Source organism: Rana temporaria, chromosome 5, assembly GCF_905171775.1.
Source record: "Rana temporaria chromosome 5, aRanTem1.1, whole genome shotgun sequence".
Taxonomy (NCBI): Eukaryota; Metazoa; Chordata; class Amphibia; order Anura; family Ranidae; genus Rana; species Rana temporaria.
The window spans coordinates 285,902,172-285,923,351 of NC_053493.1; the positions used below are offsets into that span (position 1 = coordinate 285,902,172).

At 41.2% G+C, this 21,180-nt stretch overlaps 1 protein-coding gene across 1 annotated transcript; it reads right to left on the reverse strand.

The window, feature by feature from the left end:
• Positions 1-3,910: 3,910 nt before the first annotated feature.
• On the reverse strand, positions 3,911-5,102 carry MC2R (melanocortin 2 receptor). The gene has a single exon (XM_040351995.1). The coding sequence runs from the start codon at positions 5,055-5,057 to the stop codon at positions 4,128-4,130; it is 930 nt and encodes a 309-aa protein (XP_040207929.1). The 5' UTR covers positions 5,058-5,102; the 3' UTR covers positions 3,911-4,127.
• Positions 5,103-21,180: the final 16,078 nt, after the last annotated feature.

The window sequence follows — 21,180 nt, forward strand, 5'->3', positions numbered from 1 at the left end:
GGGGTGTCTACTTTCCAAAATGGGGTCATTTGGGGGGGTTGTGTGCCATCTTGGCCTTTTATGGCCTTCAATACTGTGATAGGTAGTGATCGGTAGTGAGGAGTGAAATCAAAAATGTATGCCCTTAGAAATCCTGAAGGCCGTGCTTGGTTTTCGGGGTCCCGTACGCGGCTAGGCTCCCAAAAAGTCCCACACATGTGGTATCCCCGTACTCAGGAGAAGCTGCAGAATGTATTTTGGGGTGTAATTCCACATATGCCCATGGCATGTGTGAGCAATATATCATTTAGTGACAACTTTGTGCAAAAAAAAAAAAAATTGTCATATTCCCGCAACTTGTGGCAAAATATTAAATATTCCATGGACTCAACATGCCTCTCAGCAAATAGCCTGGGGTGTCTACTTTCCAAAATGGGGTCATTTGGGGGGGGTTTGTGCTATTTGGGCATTTTATGGCCTTCAAAACTGTGATAGGTAGTGAGGAGTGAAATAAAAAAATTGCGCCATTAGAAATCCTGAAGGCGATGCTTGGTTTTCGGGGTCCCGTACGCGGCTAGACTCGCAAAAAGTCCCACACATGTGGTATCCCCGTACTCAGGAGAAGCAGCAGAATGTATTTTGGGGTGCAATTCCACATATAACCATGGCATGTATGAGCAATATATCATTTAGTTACAACTTTTTGTAATTTCTTTTTTCTTTTTTTTTTTTTGTCATTATTCAATCACTTGGTACAAAAAAAAAAAATATTCAGTGGGCTCAATATGCCCCTCAGCAGATTCCTTGGGGTGTCTACTTTCCAAAATGGGGTCATTTGGGGGGATTTTGTGCTATTTGGGCATTTTATGGCCTTCAAAACTGTCTTAGGTAGTGAGAAGTGAAATCAAAAATTTGCGCCCTTAGAAATCCTGAAGGCGGTGCTTGATTTTCGGGGCCCCGTACGTGGTTGGGCTCCCAAAAAGTCTCACACATGTGGTATCCCCGTACTCAGGAGAAGCAGGAGAATGTATTTTGGGGTGCAATTCCACATATAACTATGGCATGTGTGAGCAATATATCATTTAGTGACAACTTTTTGTAATTTATTTATTTTTTTATTTTTTTTGTCATTATTCAATCACTTGTTACAAAAAAAAAAAATATTCAATGGACTCAACATGCCTTTCAGCAGGTTCCTTGGGGTGTCTACTTTCCAAAATGGGGTCATTTGGGGGGGTTTTGTACTTCCCTGCTATTTTAGCACCTCAAGAATTGAGATAGGCAGTCATAAAATAAAAGCTGTGTAAATTCCAGAAAATGTACCCTAGTTTGTAGATGCTATAACTTTTGCGCAAACCAATAAATATACGCTTATTGGCATTTTTTTTACTAAAGACATGTGGCTGAATACATTTTGGCCAAAATGTATGACTAAAATTGAGTTTGTTCGATTTTTCTTATAACAAAAAGTAGAAAATATAATTTTTTCTCAAAATTTTCGCTCTTTTTCCGTTTATATCGCAAACATTAAAAATCGCAGAGGCAATCAAATACCATCAAAAGAAAGCTCTATTTGTGGGAAAAAAAGGACGCAAATTTTGTTTGGGTACAACATTGTATGGCCGCGCAATTACCAGTTAAAGCAGCGCAGTGGAAAATTGTAAAAACACCTCTGGTCTTAAGGCTGACAAATGGTCCGGTGGGAAAGTGGTTAAATAACAAACATGTTATACTCACCTGTGCAATGGTTTTTCACAGAGTAGCCATGATCCTCCTGTTCTGTGATCCCCCACAGAAAGTCGCTTGTGATGGGGGCACTGGTGTGGACTCTCCCCAAGCTGTCCATACACACACAGAGCGTGGCTTGGTCCCGCCCCCACTCCTTTGTCACTGGCTATGATTGACAGCAACAGGAGCCAATGACTCCCACTACTGTCTCTGGTCTCTGAGCCAATAAGGATCGAAATCATGCTCAGGTAAGTATGAGGGGGGTGGACTGCATGCAGAAGATTTTTTACTGAAATAGATTGCATTAAGGTAAAAAAAACCTTCAACCTTTATAGCCACTTTAACCACTTCCCTACTGCCCATTGTCATATGACGTCCACATATGGGATCTCTCATCCTGGGTGGACGTCATATGACGTCCTGGGCTTCCCGGCCAGCTAGGGGGTGCACGCGCGCGGCATCGCACGCGGCCAAGTGCATGTGTCCGGCGGCCTCGATGTCCGCCGGGCACCCGTGATTTCCCGCAATCATGGCAGGACTGTGCATCTGTGTGTGTAAACACACAGATGCACGGTCCTGTCAGGTGAGGAGACCGATGTGTGTGTTCCCAGTACAGAGGAACACACATCGGTCTCCTCCCCTTGTGAGTCCCCTACAGTTAGAATCACACACTAGGGAACATATTAACCCCTTCAGTGCCCCCTAGTGTTAACCCCTTCCCCGTCAGTCCCATTTATACAGTAATCAGTGCAGTTTTTTTAGCACTAATCACTGTATAAATGTGAATGGTCCCAAAAAATTGTCATAAATCGCCGCCGCATATGTCCGTCGCAATGTCACAGTCACAATAAAAATGTGCAGATCGCCGCCATTACTAGTAAAAAAATAAATAAAAATAAAAATGCAATAAAACGATACCCTATTTTGTGCAAACCAATCAATATACGCTTATTGCGATTTTTTTACCAAAAATATGTAGAAGAATACATATCGGCCTAAACTGAGGAAAACTTTTTTTTTCTTATAGATTTTTTGGGGATATTATTTAAAGCAGAAAGTAAAAAATATTGAATTTTTTCAAAATTATCGCTGTATTTTTGTTTATAGTGCAAAAAATAAAAACCACAGAGGTCATCAAATACCACTAAAAGAAAGCTCTTTTTGTGGGAAAAAAGGACGTCAATTTTGTTTTCGGTAGCCACATTGTATTACTGCGCAATTTTCAGTTGAAGCGATGCAGTGCTGAATCGCAAAAAGTGTTCTAGTAAGGAAGGGGGTAAATTCTTCCGGGGCTGAAGTGGTTAAACTATCCTTAGATGGTTGACCTGACATGTCAATCACCTGATCCTGTTTTCAGCTACATTGTCTAGAAAGGGGGAAAAAAAGGTTTAACTTACAGCCATAATACGATGGTCACTGTGACAGAAAGCATGGTAAATCTCTCCAACAGGGACACAGAAATCAATAAACATCTGGCACAGGATTTAACCTGTCCCAACTGTATATATAAAAAAAGTTAGCTGTTTAACTACAGAGTTATGCCGCATACACACGACCATTTTTGGGGTTGTAAAAAATGACATTTTTAATGGTCTAGGAAAAACAACGTTTTTTTCAACTCGATCGTTAAAACGGCCTTGCCTACACATGATCACGAAAAACAATGCTCTAGCAAAGCGCGGTGACGTACAACACGTACGACGGCACTATAAAGGGGAAGTTCCATTCAGATGACGCCACCCTTGGGGCTGAATTTGCTGATTTTGTGTTAGTAAAAGACGATTCACGCTTTTCAGTCTGTTACTGCGTAATGAATGTGCTTACTCCATTACGAACGCTAGTTTTACCAAAACGAACTCCAAAACGAACGCTCCCGTCCCAAAACTTGCTTCTGAGCATGCATGTTTTTTTCACGTCGTTAAAGCCCACACACGACCATTTTTTACGACGTTAAAAACGTTGTGAAAAATTAGAGCATGTTCTAAATTTTTAATGCCCATTTTTTACATCGTGAAAAATGCTCTGGAGCCCACACACGATTGTTTTTAATGACATTAAAAAAAACGTCATTTTTTACAACACGAAAAACGGTCGTGTGTATGCGGCATTACTTTAAGATAATAACAATTGTGCAAAAATATGCAAAACAACTGACAAAAATAGAGAAGAATAAAACATGTCTAGATGCTCTTTGTTTATGCAGAATTCCATTAAATATATATTTGTGAAATGTTTTTCATAAATTGACATTTAGTTTGCTTGTTTTACTTGTGCATATCTAGTTAATGTTACAGTGACATTTGTAAGCTGCATAATAATTATATCCCTTGAAGTGTGTAAGTTAATTATCCTGTTCCAGGTGTTCCAATTCCTTTAAGTTTCTATCTTCCCTGTTGACATCTGTGCAATCTTCTAAACACTCAACAACACAGCATTTTCTTGAATGTGCTTTGCAACTCTGGACTCCGAAATGCATAGATTAATGGGTCAATGACAGAATTGCACAAAATAAGGGTGCAATTTATATACACAGTTGACATGTAACAAGCGCAATAAGGATTGCTAGGGCAAAATGAGAATAAAAGAAGGTGAACAAAAAATGGAGACCAACAGCAAATAAATACTCCAAGTAAAATGGTCAGTGTAATTGCTCCTTTCATGTTTATCCTTTGTTGCACTGAATTCCATTGACCGGAGAGTGAAGCAATTTTTTTGGCATGCGACTGAGCTAAAAGGAACATATGGATATAAAGACATACCATAAACACTAACAACAGAAGGAACATTACAGTAAAAAGCAATATTGTTACTGTATCATGGAAATTGATAAGTATACCTATTCCACATCCACCGCAAAATGTCCAGATTGTGGCTAAGATGATCCAAGCTCTTCTGAGAGTCATTATATTGTGGTAGCGAAGGGAGTAAAAGATAGTTATGTATCGATCTACAGCAATAGCAGATAGACTGAATATTGATCCAAGTAGTGACAATACAAAAAACCAGTCCATAACATCATCCATCTTTTGCTCGAATAGACCTTTTTTTTGTAGATGACCAACTCTGACCAGAATCATCATGATGCTCTCTAGAATTTTATACAGACTTGCTAGGATATCGGAAACAGCTAAACTACAAATAAAAAAATACATGGGTAAGTGAAGGTTTTTGTTTTTGATCACAGCAATGAGGACAAGAACATTTTCCAGAATTCCAACTGCTGAGATAGTAAAGAAAATTTCTTCGGGAATATTGATGTTCATACACTTTGTGTAATTTGAAGTGAGGGATGTCATATTTGGATGACCTATGCTTTGTTTTGCAATTTCTGTGGCTGTCTCCATCTTCATTTTTTCTTGAGTTTTGTTAGCTTTGATAATATTTATTCTTGACAACGTAGCCCTGTCACTTTGAAAAAAAAGGGTTAAAATAGAGTTACAATTATTATTATTTTTTTTCATGTTTATTAATGCCTATTCCCTTAATGTATAAACTGCTAACTTTATGTTAAATATAAAGTATATATATATATATATATATATATATATATATATATATATATATATATATATATATACGCTGTATTTAAAACAAAACTGTTACCAAGACATACCACTAATAATGTCATTTTTTCATGGCTATACACGTCATTAACTCTTCCTTATGAAAGTCAGTATAAAAATTAGGGATACACCGATACCTGTTTTGTACCAGAGACTACGAGTATCGATACTTGAACTCAAGTACTCGCCGATACCAAATACTGAAGCCTCGTACACACGACCGAGAAACTCGACGGGCGAAACACAACGTTTTCCTCGTCGAGTTCCTTGTTAGGCTGTCGAGGAACTCGACAAGCCAATTTTCTCCATTCCCGTCAAGGAAATAGAGAACATACTCTCTTTTTGGCTCGTCGAGTTTCTCGACAGTTTCCTCGACGAAAATGTACACACGACCGGTTTCCTCGGCAAAAAAAATTCTCCCAGCAAGTTTCTTGCTGTTTTTTGCCGAGAAACTTGGTCGTGTGTACGAGGCCTGATACCTTTGCAGTGCAATTGGAGCCCAAACAAAATTAACCACTGTCACAAGGTGGCTCTAAAATGCCGGGAGGCCATCAATATATGGCCTCTGGCCTCCCACCGAGTCACTCAGGTGCCGATGCGAGTGCCTGGCGGCCGCAATGTCCGCCAGACGCCAGCGAATGGCAGTCACAGAGCCAGGGACATGGATCTTTGTGTGTAAACACAGAGATCCACGTCCTGTTAGGGAGAGGAGACCAATGGTATGTCCCCTCTACATAGGGACAACCATCGGTCACCTTCCCCAGTCAGTCCCCTCCCCCCACAGTAAGAGTCACCTAGCAGGGAACATATTTAACCCCTTCCTCACCCCCTACTGTTAACCCCTTCCCTGCCAGTCACATTTATACAGTAAACAGTGCATATTTTTAGCACTGTTCGCTGTAAAAATGTGAATGGTTCCAAAAATGTGTCAAAAGTGTCCGATGTGTCCGCCGTAATATCACAGTCCTGACAAAAATCGCAGATCGCCGCCATTACTAGTAAAAAAATAATTAAAAAAATGTCATAATTCTATCCCCTATTTTGTAGGCGCTATAACGTTTGCGCGAATACGCTATACGCTTATTGTATTTTTTTTTACCAAAAATATGTAGAAGAATACATATCTGCCTAAACTGAGAAAAAAAAAGTTTTTTTTTTTATTGTATATTTATTATAGCAAAAGTCAAAAATATTGTGTTTTTTTTTTTCAAAATTGTCGCTCTATTTTTGTTTATAGCGCAAAAAATGGTGATCAAATACCACTAAAAGAAAGCTCTATTTGTGGGAAAAATAGGATGCCAATTTTGTTTGGGAGCCATGGCGCACGACCGCGCAATTGTCATTCAAAGCGTGACAGTGCTGAAAGCTGACATTTTGCCTGGGCAGGAAGGGGGTATACGTGCCCAGTAAGCAAGTGGTTAATGTGTTCAAATTGCACTGCAAAGAATTGTATGTGATTTGAACAGGAATGCGGTGTCTGAATCACAGGCAGTTTCCTGCACGGCTCCTGTGTGAACCTAGGTTGAAGTCACTATAGCAAAGCACTGCAAAGGTATCAGTTTTAGATACTGTAGAGTATTTGCACTTGTATTCAATAAGGAAATGCATGTTACAGAATATGCTAAGAGAATAAATATAGTCAATATTTAAATCTAATTTACAAATGTTGAGCTCACGCTGTTCACAAGTTGAATCACTAAGCAGTAATGACTTTACCTTAAAGAAAAAATTATACTTGTTTGTGTATTCTTAAGTAAAATCATACATGACCTTTATCCTCTGGGATGTACTGTAACTTACTATAGTTAACCAATTAAAATGCAAATGTTTGAAGAATGTCCATTTAAAAATACCACCTCAAGCAACATCAAATAATATTTGAAACATTTACAATTTGTAAATGAATCCAAAATATAATTTTTTTCATTTTCAATAAATATCCTGAAAACAGGATCTTCCTTGTACCACACTGTGATCTGGAAATGTTTGAAGAGTAGAGGAAAAGGCAGTACTCAAACAGGTTTTAATGTATCGCACACCTTTGTGAATTAAAAAAATAGGCCCAGATTCTCGAAGGGCTTACGACGGCGCAACACAATGTACGCGTCGTAAGTCCTAATCTGGGCCGTCGTATCTATGCGACTGATTCTTAGAATCGGTTACGCATAGATATCCATTAGATCCGACAGGCACAAGGCTCTTACGCTGTCGGATCTTAAATGCAATTTTTTTTTTCGCCGCTAGGTGTCGCCTCCGTTGTTTTCCCCGTCGAGTATGCAAATTAGCAAAATACGCGAATTCCCGAATGTACGAGCGGTCGACGCAGTGAAGTTACGACGTTTACATTAGATTCGCGACGCGTAAAGTTGCCCCTGCTATATGAGGGGCAACCAATGTTAAGTATAGCCATCGTTCCCGCGTCGAAATTTAAAAATTTACGTCGTTTGCGTAAGTCGTCCGTGAATGGGGCTGGACACCATTTACGTTCACGTCGAAACCAATGATGTCCTTGCGACGTCATTTAGCGCAATGCACGTCGGGAAATTTAAGGGATGGCGCATGCGCATTACGTTCGGCGCGGGAACGCGCTTAATTTAAATGCTATACGCCCCCTACCCGCCTAATTTGAATTAGGCGGGCTTGCGCCGGGTGATTTACGCTACGCCGCCGCAACTTTACAGGCAAGTGCTTTGTGAATAAAGCACTTGCCTGTAAAACTTGCAGCGGCGTAACGTAAATGACATACGTTACGCCGCCGCAGTTTTACGCCCATCTACGAGAATCTGGGCCTAAGTGTGTGCTGATTGGAGAAGAGATGACCTTATCCGTGAGTTGCTGTTTCCCTATCCAATCACAGCCTTGACCGAGCAGTACTGCTTTAACTGCAGTGGAGAAAAGTAAATAGTCAGAGTGTTGTCTAGTGTCTGGCAGGAGTGTCTGAATAAGAAAACTGGTTAAACAGTATTACAAATTTTATGGCAGGTAAAACAGCTCACAAGTATCTCCTAGCAATTCTAGGTCAGTGGATGGTCAAAGACATACTGCTGTTGAAAAGTCATAAGAGAATATTGAAAAATAGATGTAGTTACTCCCCAGAGGAGAAGCTGCTTTTGTGCTTTTCAAAGTGTTTAGTTGGGTTGACTAATGCCGCGTACACACGATCATTTTTCGGGTTCTAAAAAATGAAGTTTTTTAGGCTCTAGAAAAAACATAGTTATTTTTCAACTTGTTAATTAAAACGGCCTTGTCTACACACAATCGTGAAAAAAAATGCTCTAGCAAAGCGAGGTGACGTACAACACGTACGACGGCACTATAAAGGGGAAGTTCCATGCGGAGGACGACACCCTTTGGGCTGCTTTAGCTGATTTTGTGTTTGTAAAAGACGATTTGCGCTTTTCTGTCTGTTACAGCGTGATGAATGTGCTTACTCCATTATGAACGGTAGTTTTACCAGAACGAGCGCTCCCGTCTCATAACTTGCTTCTGAGCATGCACGTCGTGTGATGTGTATTCTACCCATACATGCATGGCACATTTCCTGCTCACTTCAAAGAAAACCCCCTTCTACAGACTGACAGGTTGGTAGACTGAATTTTTATTGGGGTAACTAGAGGATGCAGTTTGTACATGAAGATAGCAGGAATCATAAGATTTCTAGACTGAGGATGTGTGACACTAGGCAAATCATACAGTAAAGATCTCGGAGAAGCTATATTTTAATTTAAGTGGAACCTTATATAAAAAATAAAAATTGCTAGCAGGAAGGCTTTTTACTGCAGGCACATTATGTGGTTGATCTACTAACGGCAAATAGACTGTTTACTTTGCTCTTAGTGAATGGGATAAAGCTCTGCTGACTTGCATCATACAATCATGTGCAAGCAAAGATACAGTTTTTATTATTTTCCTTGCAGGTGATTAAAGTAATATTAAAGGGTTTTTTGCTCTCATGTTGCTGTAATTCTTCTCTGATCTCCACACTTCCTGGTTGTCTGTTTCCTGATAACCACAGTACTGGGAGCTTTCTCTCTGTGGTCACTAATCAAGGAGGTGTGATTACTGTGTGTCTAAAACCCCACAGCACCAATCAGTTTTCCAAACCATCACTGCCCTGTATTGGCTCTGTGGCTCTGTACATCACAGAAGCAGGAAAAAACATGCAAAAACGAAACTAGAAACTGCAGGTACATTATATGATTGATTTTTATCTATTTATAATCATTTTTAAAAGGAATCAGTTATCTATTATGTCTCTATACCCTGTAAACAGTCATTTCAGCAAAAACAAAAAAAATCCTTTACAACTCCTTTAACCTCCCTAGCGGTATGATTATTTCAGATTTTAGGTCCTGACCATTATTTGCAAGGAAATTTGGCGTTTTATACTGTAGGCCTGTAATTCTTAGGAATAACTCACTTAAATCTGACCAAACAACAGTCTAGTAGGCATCCCGGGTATGACATTTTTTTAAAAACAAAATTATAAATTATAATATAATAAATAATTATAAATAATTTTAACAAATAATAATATAATTATAATAAAAATTATTCAATAATGTAATCAACTCAAAATCACTGAAATTTGCTCAGTTGCAGAATTGTCGCTGTCATTACTTTTATTTTTTTATGATGAATTTCCCCACAAATCGCTATCGCTCAATTCTGCAAGTGATTATAATTTATTATCGCTGTTTTCTAGCTGCTCTAAAACCATTTTTGACATAAAGGGACACTTTTGGTTGCTATGGACAATCTACAGTTTGCAGGCAGAAAGAACAGTTTTTATTATATAAAATGACATGTAGGGCACTGGCCAGACCACTAGGGACAAGGGGGGTGTGCATTTTTTACATACAGTACTGTAATCTATTAGATTACAGTATACTGTATGTAATGTGTTTGTTTACCTTTTTGAATTTGGCGCCGTTCTCCGCCCCCGTGCGTCATAACGTCGCAGGGAACGGAGATCGGCGGCACACAGAGGCACTGTGTGAATCGAGCGAGCACCGCTCGCTCACACAGCGCGGTGGCATCGCTGGATCCAGGGACAAGGTAAGTAAACCATGCCTGTGGATTCTGCGAGGCGAGCCCGAGTCTGACTCGGGGTTACCGATCGCAGCACAGAAATTTAACCCTGAGTCAGACTCGGGAATACCGCCAGGGGGGGTTAAAGGAGTTGTAAAGGCAGAAGGTTTTTAATCTTAATTCATTCTATGCATTAACCACTTAAGACCCGGACCAATATGCAGATTAAGGACCTTGCGACCTTTTGCGTTTCGGCACTGCGTAGCTTTAACGGACAATTGCGCGGCCGTGCGACGTGGCTCCCAAACAAAATTGGCGTCCTTTTTTTCCCACAAATAGAGCTTTCTTTTGGTGGTATTTGATCACCTCTGCGGTTTTTATTTTTTGCGCTATAAACAAAAATAGAGCGACAATTTTGAAAAAAATGCAATATTTTTTACTTTTTGCTATAATAAATATCCCCAAAAAAGATATAAAAAAAACATATTTTTTCCTCAGTTTAGGCTGATATGTATTATTCTACCTATTTTTGGTAAAACAAATCTCAATAAGCGTTTAACGATTGGTTTGCGCAAAATTTATAGTGTTTACAAAATAGGGGATAGTTTTATGGCATTTTTATTAATAATTTTTTTTTTACTACTAATGGCGGCAAACAGCAATTTTATCATGACTGCGACATTATGGTGGACACATAGGACAATTTTGACCCATTTTTGGGACCATTGTCATTTTCACAGCAAAAAGTGCTATAAAAATGCATTGATTACTGTGAAAATGACAATTGCAGTTTAGGAGTTAACCAATAGGGGGCGCTGTAGGGGATAAGTGTGACCTCATATGTGTTTCTAACTGTAGGGGGGCTGGACGTTTGTCGGTCATGGAGCTTCAGACCAGCTGGGCTCTTAAAGGCGACGTACATGTACGTGCCTGTGCCCAGCCATGCCATTCTGCCGACGTATATCGGCGTTAGGTGGTCCTTAAGTGGTTAAGATAAAAAAAAAACATCTGTGTGTATCAGCCTCCCCAGCACCCCCTAATTATTTACCTGAGCCCCTTCTCTCTCCAGCGATGTCCACGAGTGTCTTACCGTCCAGGACTCTACTCCTGACTGAGACACAGCAGCGGCACCATTGGCTCCCGTGGCTGTCAATCAAAGTCAGTTAGCCAATAAAGGGAGAGCGGGCTATGTTGGGACTCCATGTCTGAATGGACACACAGAGCTGCGACTCAGTTTGGGTGCCCTCATAGCAAGCTGCTTGCTGTGGGGGCACTCAACAGGAGGGAGGGGCCAGGAGCAGTGAAGCGGGACCTGAGAAGAAGAAGATCCATGCTGCTCTGTGAAAATCTAACAGCACAGAGTAGGTAAGTACATGTTTTTTATAAAAAAAAAAACAAGACTTTACTATCACTTTAAAGTCTTGTTTTGTGTTTAAAAGTAACAAACATGCCATACTTACCTGCTCTGTGCAGTGGTTTTGCACAGAGCAGCCCAGACCCTTCTTTTTTCAGGTCCAGTGCTGATGCTCCTGGCCCCTACCTCCTGCCCACTACCCCCACGGCAAGCAGCTTGCTATGAGGGCACCCGACCCGAGACACTGCTCTGTGTGCCCATTTGGACACCGAACCACAGCTCTGTCCCAGCCCCTCTCTCCTCATTGGCTCACTGACTTTTATAGACAGCAGCCGGAGCCAATGGCAGCTGCTGCTGTTCCAGCCAATCAGGAGTGAGAGTCTCTGACAGTCGAGGCTTTCGTGCAACATCGCTGGATTGATATGGGTCTCACATAAGTATTGGGGGGGGGGGCTGAGGGGGGCTGCTGCACACTGAAGGTTTATTATTCTAATGCTTAGAATGCATTAAGATAAAAACCTTCGGCCTTTAGAACCATTTTACGTATTCTTTGCAAAGTGAATTTCGCCACATTCACTAAGCTAAGGGAAAATTGCCATCACATATTGAAGATTCCCTTGCACAGTGAACAGCCTGTTTGCCTATATTAAGTCAACCTGTATATCTCTTCTAAAATAAAAGCTTTGAACTTGTCTGCTAGCAAACTTCTTTAGCTTGTACACTAATCTTATGAGAAAATTGTTGTTGAAATGTTAAGCCTGGTGACAGGGTCTCTTTAAGAGCAGGTAATAAGACAAGCAAGTAAACAGTTTTACATGTATTTCTTAAAGACAACTGTTGATACATATTCAACTGTTGATAAATAACCTATATAGAGTCCCAATAGAGGGATTTGGCGTGGGACTTTATGGGATAATTTAAATATATATATTAAACTGGAAATTGTATCATTGGATGTAGAACCACAGAAATCATTCAGAGATCGTAGTACTATAAAAATATAAATGTTTAATAATAAATACAATCTGATTATACAAAAGACACATAAAAAATGATCACAAAAGAAAGAGTAACAACACTGTGCAGGAGTTTATGTATGTATCCCATGCTAGTAGTCCTACATGTTTCGCCCTGGGGGGCTTCTTCAGGGATGGATATATAGAATAATCTCCGAAGTGATCAAGAAATCCTCCTAAAAAGTGAAGTAAGTACGTGCCAGCCACAGCAATGCTGTGTTGGTGTACAGCAAACAGTGCATCACAGCTGACCCACATGATCCGCATCCGACCAGTGAACACGTATAAGCTGCTGTAGCATGCTAATACCGGGGAGAACAGCAGATGGAGTTGAAATACCTGCTAGGAATGACTGCGGACCGCTAAACATATAAATCTAGGCATCCACCTCTGAATGGGTTAACTCCCGGAGGAAAGATGGATGGAACGCTGATTCCTCGGAGAGAGACAAAAGGAAGGTCTTTCTGGGAGTGATACACAGTGTGTTCTCACCCGGAGGGTTGATAAATAACATGTATGGATAAAAATCAACTAGAAGAAACAGTGTGTGATATAATTAAAAATAATGACCTGCTCCAACAATCTTTCAACATATTTTTGTCTTAGACACTTTAGTAACACGCTATAGCCGAAAGATGACTACAGCATGGTTCGCTAGTTCTGGGAGGGTGCCTTGGACGTTCTGCCAGAACCCTACTCCCTGTGCACCCCCTGGGATGTGCACCAGGCGTGCTTTGTGACTGCTGTATCCTTTGGACACAGCTAATCACAGATCATGGTAAAGGGCAGATCAAATTGGCCCTTTACCATGTGATCAGCTGTGTCCAATCACAACTGATCACATGTAAACAGACTTGCCAATTATCGGCAGTCCTTTTTCTCATGCACTGTGCCTATGTGACGAAAGGAGATGCAATAAATGGCAAGGCTCTGGGTACATTCTTTACACTGATAATCAAGGCAGCCCCATCTTTGCCAATCAATGCCCATCATTGCAGCTTTTCAGTGCCCATCAGTGCAGTTTATTAGTGCTCATCAGTGCCACCTATCAGTGCCCATCAGTGCCGCCTTTTAGTGTTCATCAGTGTCACCTATCAGTGCCCATCAGAGCCACCCATCAGTGCAGACTCATTAGTGCAGCCTCATCAGTTTCCATCAGTGCACATCAGTGCAGCCTAATCAGTGCCCAAAAGTAAAGCCTAATCAGTGCCCATTAGTGCATCATCATCAGTGCAGCCTATCAGTGCTCATCAGTGCAGCCTTGTTAGCGCGAATCAGCAAAGAGGACAAATCGCATATTTGCTAAATTTTATAACTGAAACTAAGAAAGAAAAAACAGTTTTTCTATATGTTCAGTGTTTTTTTGTTTGTTTAGCAAACAATAAAAAACCCAGTGGTGATTAGATACCACCAAAATAGATCTCTATCTGTCTAAAAAAATATATACAAATTTAATTTGGGTACAGTGTTGCATGACTGAGTAATTGCCATTCAAAGTGTGACAGTGCTGAAAGCTGAGGATTGGCCTGGGCAGGAAAGGGGTGAAAGTGACCTGCATTAAAGTGGTTAAATGACAAGCCATGGTCAAATTTGGTCAATGGCTTCAGCCAACATCCCTGGTTCCTTTGCTTTCATTCAGTTGCTGGACAAGTAATACCCCAGCCCGGAGCTGAAAGGAACCTGGCATGAGACATTGGTTGCTATAACATAGTCAGTTTCCAGTGTTTAGCAATCAACAAGGGTGCTGTAAAATTTAGCTGTGGTCTGCTATTACACTAAACCAGGCATGGGTAATATTCGATTTTGAAAAAAATTACCACTTTTTTGCAAAATGGTAAAATGTCAAATATCCACACAAGTCCAAATAACAACATGAAAAACCTAAAGAGACATTACGCAATTTTTTTTTTTTCTTTACATGCATTTATTGGTGTTTATTGCTGTCCTCACATATATACACAGAAACAAAACAAAATTAATATTGTGTACTGTCTCTTTATATATGCTGCTCATCATACTAGTTTGAGCACAATATCTAAAACACACACACACAGAAAAAAGGAAACATTGTATAATATAATTATGGTGCTTTGGGACATATAAGATTTAGAAAATTCTGCATTTTTTAGCAAATTTTCCATTTATCATATTTGTTGCGCACTAATGTTGCTTTTAGCTTCTATGAAGTAATGTTCTGAAGTAATTAAATGACCATCGATGTTAATGTTCGTCTTGGTCTTTTTTTCCCGTTGTTATGTCTGTTTGCTGATAAATAAATGTTTTTGTTGTTTTAGAATTCAGAGTGTGTACAAACACCCTCTTCATTGGTTCCATTTCTATTTGAGTATCTACTGAGATTCTTATGGGGGAACATCTTCTAGGAAAAGCTAAACAGTTATACAGGTTCATATTGAGGTTTTTCTTTGGTTAAAGCGGAGTTCCAACCACAATTAGCATTTTTTAAATGTATGTCCTTTCATCCTGTGTTTTTATAATATAAATCTGGTCACTTACTATTTTACAATCCGCCACCGATCCGCATAGATATTCAAAAAAGATAGTTTATAAAACTATATCTACACCGTTGTCATTTTGCTTGTGGGCATTGTGAAGCCTACAGGCACTTTCTTCCTGGAAGTCTTGGATGGGGAGTGATAATTGGACAGCGCACTGCATCCTGGGAAATGATGACACACATTTCCCAGGAGCATTAGAGGGAGATGATGTCAGAATCCTAGGTGGTTTCAAAGGCAGATTTCGTGGGACCGCATAGCAACAGGCATTTCCAGATGAGTAAAAAAAAAAAAATTTCTTTTTTTTTTATTTTTTTGTCGTAAGCTACAGTTTAAAGCAGTGGTTCTCAACCTGGGGGTCGGGACCCCCTTGGGGGTCAAATGATGATTTGCCAGGGGGTCACCAACTCCCGGGCTGTTCCTGGAGCCTGCAGTCGCCCATTCAGTTCACGGCATGGCTGGGGGCAGAGACTAGAAGTCAGCTGATGTGGGAGAGGCTGGAGGAGACCCTATCTCCTGATTTCAGCATAGGTGTCACTGCTTCGAGACACCACAATGTCTGAGACACCGTGAATGCGGAGTAACACTACCTGTGATTATATTTGCCATTAAAAGTCCCCACTATAGTTCTCAGATCAGCAGATGACCTTGAACTCCCACCAGCACTGCCACTAATCCTATTAACCCCACCATGAAATAATAGAAGGAATACAAATGGAGACTACATGGAAGGGAGAGAAGAGGGGAAGGAACAAAGAAAAAGGGAGCGAAAGACAGATGGCTAGAGAGAGGGATGGGGAAAAGAACAAAGAGAGGTACATCCTCAAATGTATCATAAGGGGTTTTAATACTGTATGAGTGGAAGGGAGCGCTAAATGTCCATGGGTTAGGGGCACAAATTACTTGCCTTGGATGCTGACAACCCACGCTATGAAAATAATTTTACCGTTGGGGGTCCCCGCAACTTAGGGAATTTTATCAAGGGGTCACAGCACTAGAAAGGTTGAGGACCACTGGTTTAAAGCAAAATAGTTTTTTTGATGGAACCTCCACTTTAAATAATCCCGAGTGTACTTGAATAATGACACGTATTTAACAAAAACACAAATATTAAATTATTGTACATACTGTATATAAAGTTTTCTCTTCTTTGTTACTTACATTGATACAGAGAAATGGAGCCATGGTCCATTCACATAAAATCGTTTTACATATAATAGTATGTTTTAAGAACAATTCATCTAAAAAAAATGAGAACGTTTTTTTTTTTTTTTTTTTTTTTTATATATATTTGAGCAGGGATGGGTGAATTTCATTGGGTTCGATTCACAGGCTCATTTGGGGAATGCATCCAAAAATCAAAAAATGTTGAACTTTAATGTAAACTTTGAGGTCATTAGGATGTGAGTTTAGAAAATCAATTCTCTCAATTTTCAAGGCTAATAGGCCAGGGATTGTACAATGTACCAATGTGTGCAAAATAAAAAAATAAAAAAAATACCACTTAACAGGTAGCAGCTTTTTAAAGTCAATGGCCCGGATTCACAGACACTGGTGCACATTTATTCCGCCGTAGCGTATCTCCTTTACGCTACGCCGACGCAGCGCAGAGAGGCAAGCATGGAATTCACAAAGCACTTCCTCCCAAAACTGCGCTGGGTTTCCTAGGCGTAAGCCGGCGTAAGTGGAAGTGGGCGTAAGCCCTGCTAATGAGGCGTGACCCCATGCAAATGATGGACCGAGCGACAGACAGATACGTATCACCAACTGCGCATGCGCCGGGACGTGGGCGCATCATTCTGCGCATGCTCAGAATCACGTCGGAACAACTGCCTAAGATACGCCAGATCACTTCCTACGGCCTGAACGTAACCTACGCCCAGCCATATTCACGTCCAATGTAAACTACGTAAAATAGGCCGGCTTGGGTTCCCTGGTGCAGCCCTTTGCATGGATACTGCTGAGTTACACCTCCTTTAGGCGCACCAGTCGTATCCTGCGTCGGGCGCAAGTACGATTGTGAATCGGCATATCTCCCTCATTTACATATTTGAATAGAAAATCAATGGGAGCACCACATGCGTCCAGCGTAAATATGCGCCCACTCTACGCCGGCGTAGACAAGTTACGTCGGTGGAATGAAGCCTGTTTTTAGGCGTATGTTAGTTTTGTGGGCCCGGCGCACAGATACGATGGCGCATATTTGCACTTACGCGGTGTATCTCGAAATACGTCGGCGCAAGTGCTTTGTGAATCCGGGCCAATGTTTACACTTGCTGTTGGGGAGATAAAAACACACAGGCCTTGTACACACGACCGTTTTCCTCGACAAAATCCATCAAGAAACTTGGTGGCAGAGCTTTTTTGCCGAGGAAAACGGTCGTGTGTATGTTTTTCGTTGAGAAAACTGTCGTGGATCTCGACGAGAAAAAAAGAGAACAAGTTCTTGTCGGGAGTCTCAATTTCCTCGTCGTGTTTCTCATCGGGCTGGTTTGCGACGAGAAACACGTTTGTGTGTATGCTTAGAAACCCGTGCATGCTCAGAAAAAAGTATGAGATGGGAGCGCGCCTTCGGAAAAAGTAGCGTTTGTAATGGAGATAGCACATTCGTCACTCTGTAACAGACTGAAAAGCGCAAATCGTCTCTCACCAAACTTTTACTTAACATGCAGTAACATGAGATTAGCAAAAGCAGCCCCAAGGGTGGCGACAGTGGAATCAAACTTTCCCTTTATAGTGCCTTCGTATGTGTTGTACATCACCGCGTTTGAGAACGACGAGATTTTGTCTTGACAGTGTGTACGCAAAGAAAGCTTGACAAGATTCTCGACAAGCCTGACAAGGAACTCGTCGAGGAAAACAATGTTTCTTTTACGACGAGATTCTCGGTCGTGTGTACGAGGCCACAGTTGAGCTGTGTTTTACTACCACCAACTGCTGCCCCTTAAAGTGATTCTAAAGGTTTGTTTTTTAACCCATAGTAAGCCAGTAGGGATGAGCCGAACACCCCCCCCCCGTTCCTTCGAACGGACCGACCATTCGCGCAAACATTTAGAACCCCATTGATGTCTATGGGACTCGAACGTTCAAATTCAAAAGGGCTAATTTTAAAGCCTAATATACAAGTTATTGTCATAAAACGTCTTTGAGAACCCGGTCTTGCCCCAGGGAACATGTATCAATGGAAAAAAAGTTTTAAAAACTGTCGTTTTTTCAGGAGCTGTGATTTTAATGATGCTGAAATAAAAAAAAATGAAAAATTCCTTTAAATATTGCACTATTTTTACAGCAGGGACGCCGTTCCCTTTGCAGGACTAGCTGAGCCGCCCGAGCCGATCATAGTCCAGCATGGCCGGTATGAGGTATGCGACACCCTCCTCCTCTGTGGCGTTGCTAGCGGGGGGCGGGGGTTGCAGGTCGCACCCGGGTGACACCAAGGTGGGGGGGAGCGTGAAGAGATGACAGTGCGTGCAGTGCAGGCTTAACTGTGCCCGATGGCAGATGAACATGGCATGCACATCGGTACACAGTAACAGATCACTGCCGAAGACAGACCCTGCACAGAGCTGCAGTGAGGTGCCGAGTGCTGGAACGATCCCTGCACTCCTACTACACTCAGCAAAGTAGATATCCATTCCACTTCCACTGCACACGACAGATTATTTCTAGTCCCCGCCTCTGACATGATGTCATTCAGAGGCCGGACAGGAAGAGAGAGAGGCACCGCGAGGGAATGTGCATGTTGCTGGCATTAGGTAAGTGAGCAGACAGAGGAAAATATATGTTGCAGTGACTCTTTTCCAGTGCACAGGACTTGTTAATGTCTAATTCAGCACAAGGAGTTAATGAACACTGCCATTGATCTCTAATGCAGTAGTGCCCAGTAGAAGTTAATTAACCCCCTTGTGCTGTATTAGGGGTCAGTGTCAGTGTTAATGAACACATTCATGCTGCAATAAAAAGGGGTAACTAACACTGACCACTAATACAGCACAAGGGAGTTAATTAACACAGCCACTGGCCACTACTGCATTAGTGATCCATTGCAGTGTTAATTAACTCCTTGTGCTGCAGGGCTTTAAAAAAGCATTAATGCCACTGACCATCAATGCCAGGGCTATTATTGTAGCTACTGCACCAATGCTTTGAATCATTGTAGAAATGGACACCAATGCTGACAATTATTTTTGCAGAAACTGACACTGTACTGGCAGCTATTATTGCTGAAATGGGCACTGATCCGGATGGGGGGTTGTTATTTCCTGGGGGGTTCTAATTTTATTCATATCATATTATTAGTTAAATGTGCTAATTGCTTTATAGTTGTTAACGGCACTACTATTGCCATTATATGCAGGGTTCTATGGGGAAAAAAAAATAGGGGGGGGGGGGTGACACCATTTCTTACCGCACCAGGTGACACCAACCCTAGTAACGCCCCACCCCTGGCTGTGTACAACCCCCTACCACCCCTGGCTGTGTCTAAACCCCTACCACCCCTGACTGTGTCTAACCCCTCTACCACCCCTGCCTGTGTCTAACCCCTCTACCACCCCTGCCTGTGTCTAACCCTCTACCACCCCTGCCTGTGTCTAACCCCCTCCCTACCACCCCTGCCTGTGTTTAACCCCCCCCCTCAATACCACTCCTGGCTGTGTCTAACCCCCCACCCCACCACCCGTGGCTGTGTATAAACCCCCATCACCCCTGGCTGTGTCTAACCCCCTCCCTACCACCCCTGGCTGTGTCTGAACCCCACTATCACTGTTGCATGTAAATCTGACTTACTGATAAATTTTATTTGGGTTTTAATTGTAATGATATAAAATAATTAATGTGGGGGCCTTTTGGTGGGCAAGATTTTTTTTTTGGAGGGGGGGGCAGCACTTCATTCCTGGGCCCAGGCAGCACAATGTCTTGGACCGGCCCTGATATATATATATATATATATATATATATATATATATATATACACACACACACTTTTTTTGTATTATTGAGGTGGGGAATCTTGGGTGAGTTCCCACACTTTTGAAAGGAGACGCGTAACTGTTGACCTGCCTCAGGCCTGGTTTTATCTTAACACAGTCATTCAACATGGAGTATTTTTATTTTTTTTACAAACTATTTATTTAGGCAGCAGCATACAAAAGGTATACAATATACATTTACAAAAAGGTATTATAAAATGGTATCACGGACATACCATTTCACATAGAAATAGCAATGCAAAACATGTCTATAAGTAATAACATGATCAGGAAGTGTATGTAATAGACCATGTTCAACTATACCTTGCAGTGATTATGGATGGGCCCAACGACCCCCTGTTCAGTTTGCACCAGAACTTTCGAACATCAGGAAAGTTCGGACCCGAATAACAAACCCCAATGAAGTCTGTGGGACTTGAATGTGAAAAATCAAAAGCGCACATTCTGAATGCTTATATGCAAGTAAAACGTCATTTTTAAATAAGCAGTGATTTATTAATGCTTAAAGTGAAAGTATAAAAATGAAAAAGTCCTTTCAATATAGTGCCTAGGGGGTCCCCTTAGTCCACTTGTAAAGTGGCACATCTGTACTGTGTATAGAAGCTTCTGCAGCAATTAGTGCATTTATAAAGCCCAAAAAATACAGTTTTCCCTGCAAGCTTTCTTTATTTTGTAAGCAATGGATTGGAAAGCTAGTCTGTATGATGGGGCCACAATGTAGTGCACGGAGAACAAAATTTGAAATTTTGGGGATAAAATCTGGTGTCTCTACCACAGACTTTGCATTTCTACTTCTGAAACGGGTGAAAAAAAAACTGTTCTTTGGATGTCGGTGGTGCTTTCACACTGTAACCCTATAACGATACTCTTGATGAAAGCAAGAATTGGCCTTGCTTTCAAAAATTGCAATGATATGCACCTGTCAAACAGGTGCAGAAAGATTGTTCTTTGGGTGTCGGTGGCACCTTTACACCGTAATCCCATAGAGGTACTCTACTGATGAAG

Excerpts from the sequence above, each read along its gene's own strand:
- MC2R (XM_040351995.1), bottom strand. The coding sequence starts at position 5,057 with ATGAAGATGGAGACAGCCACAGAAATTGCAAAACAAAGCATAGGTCAT.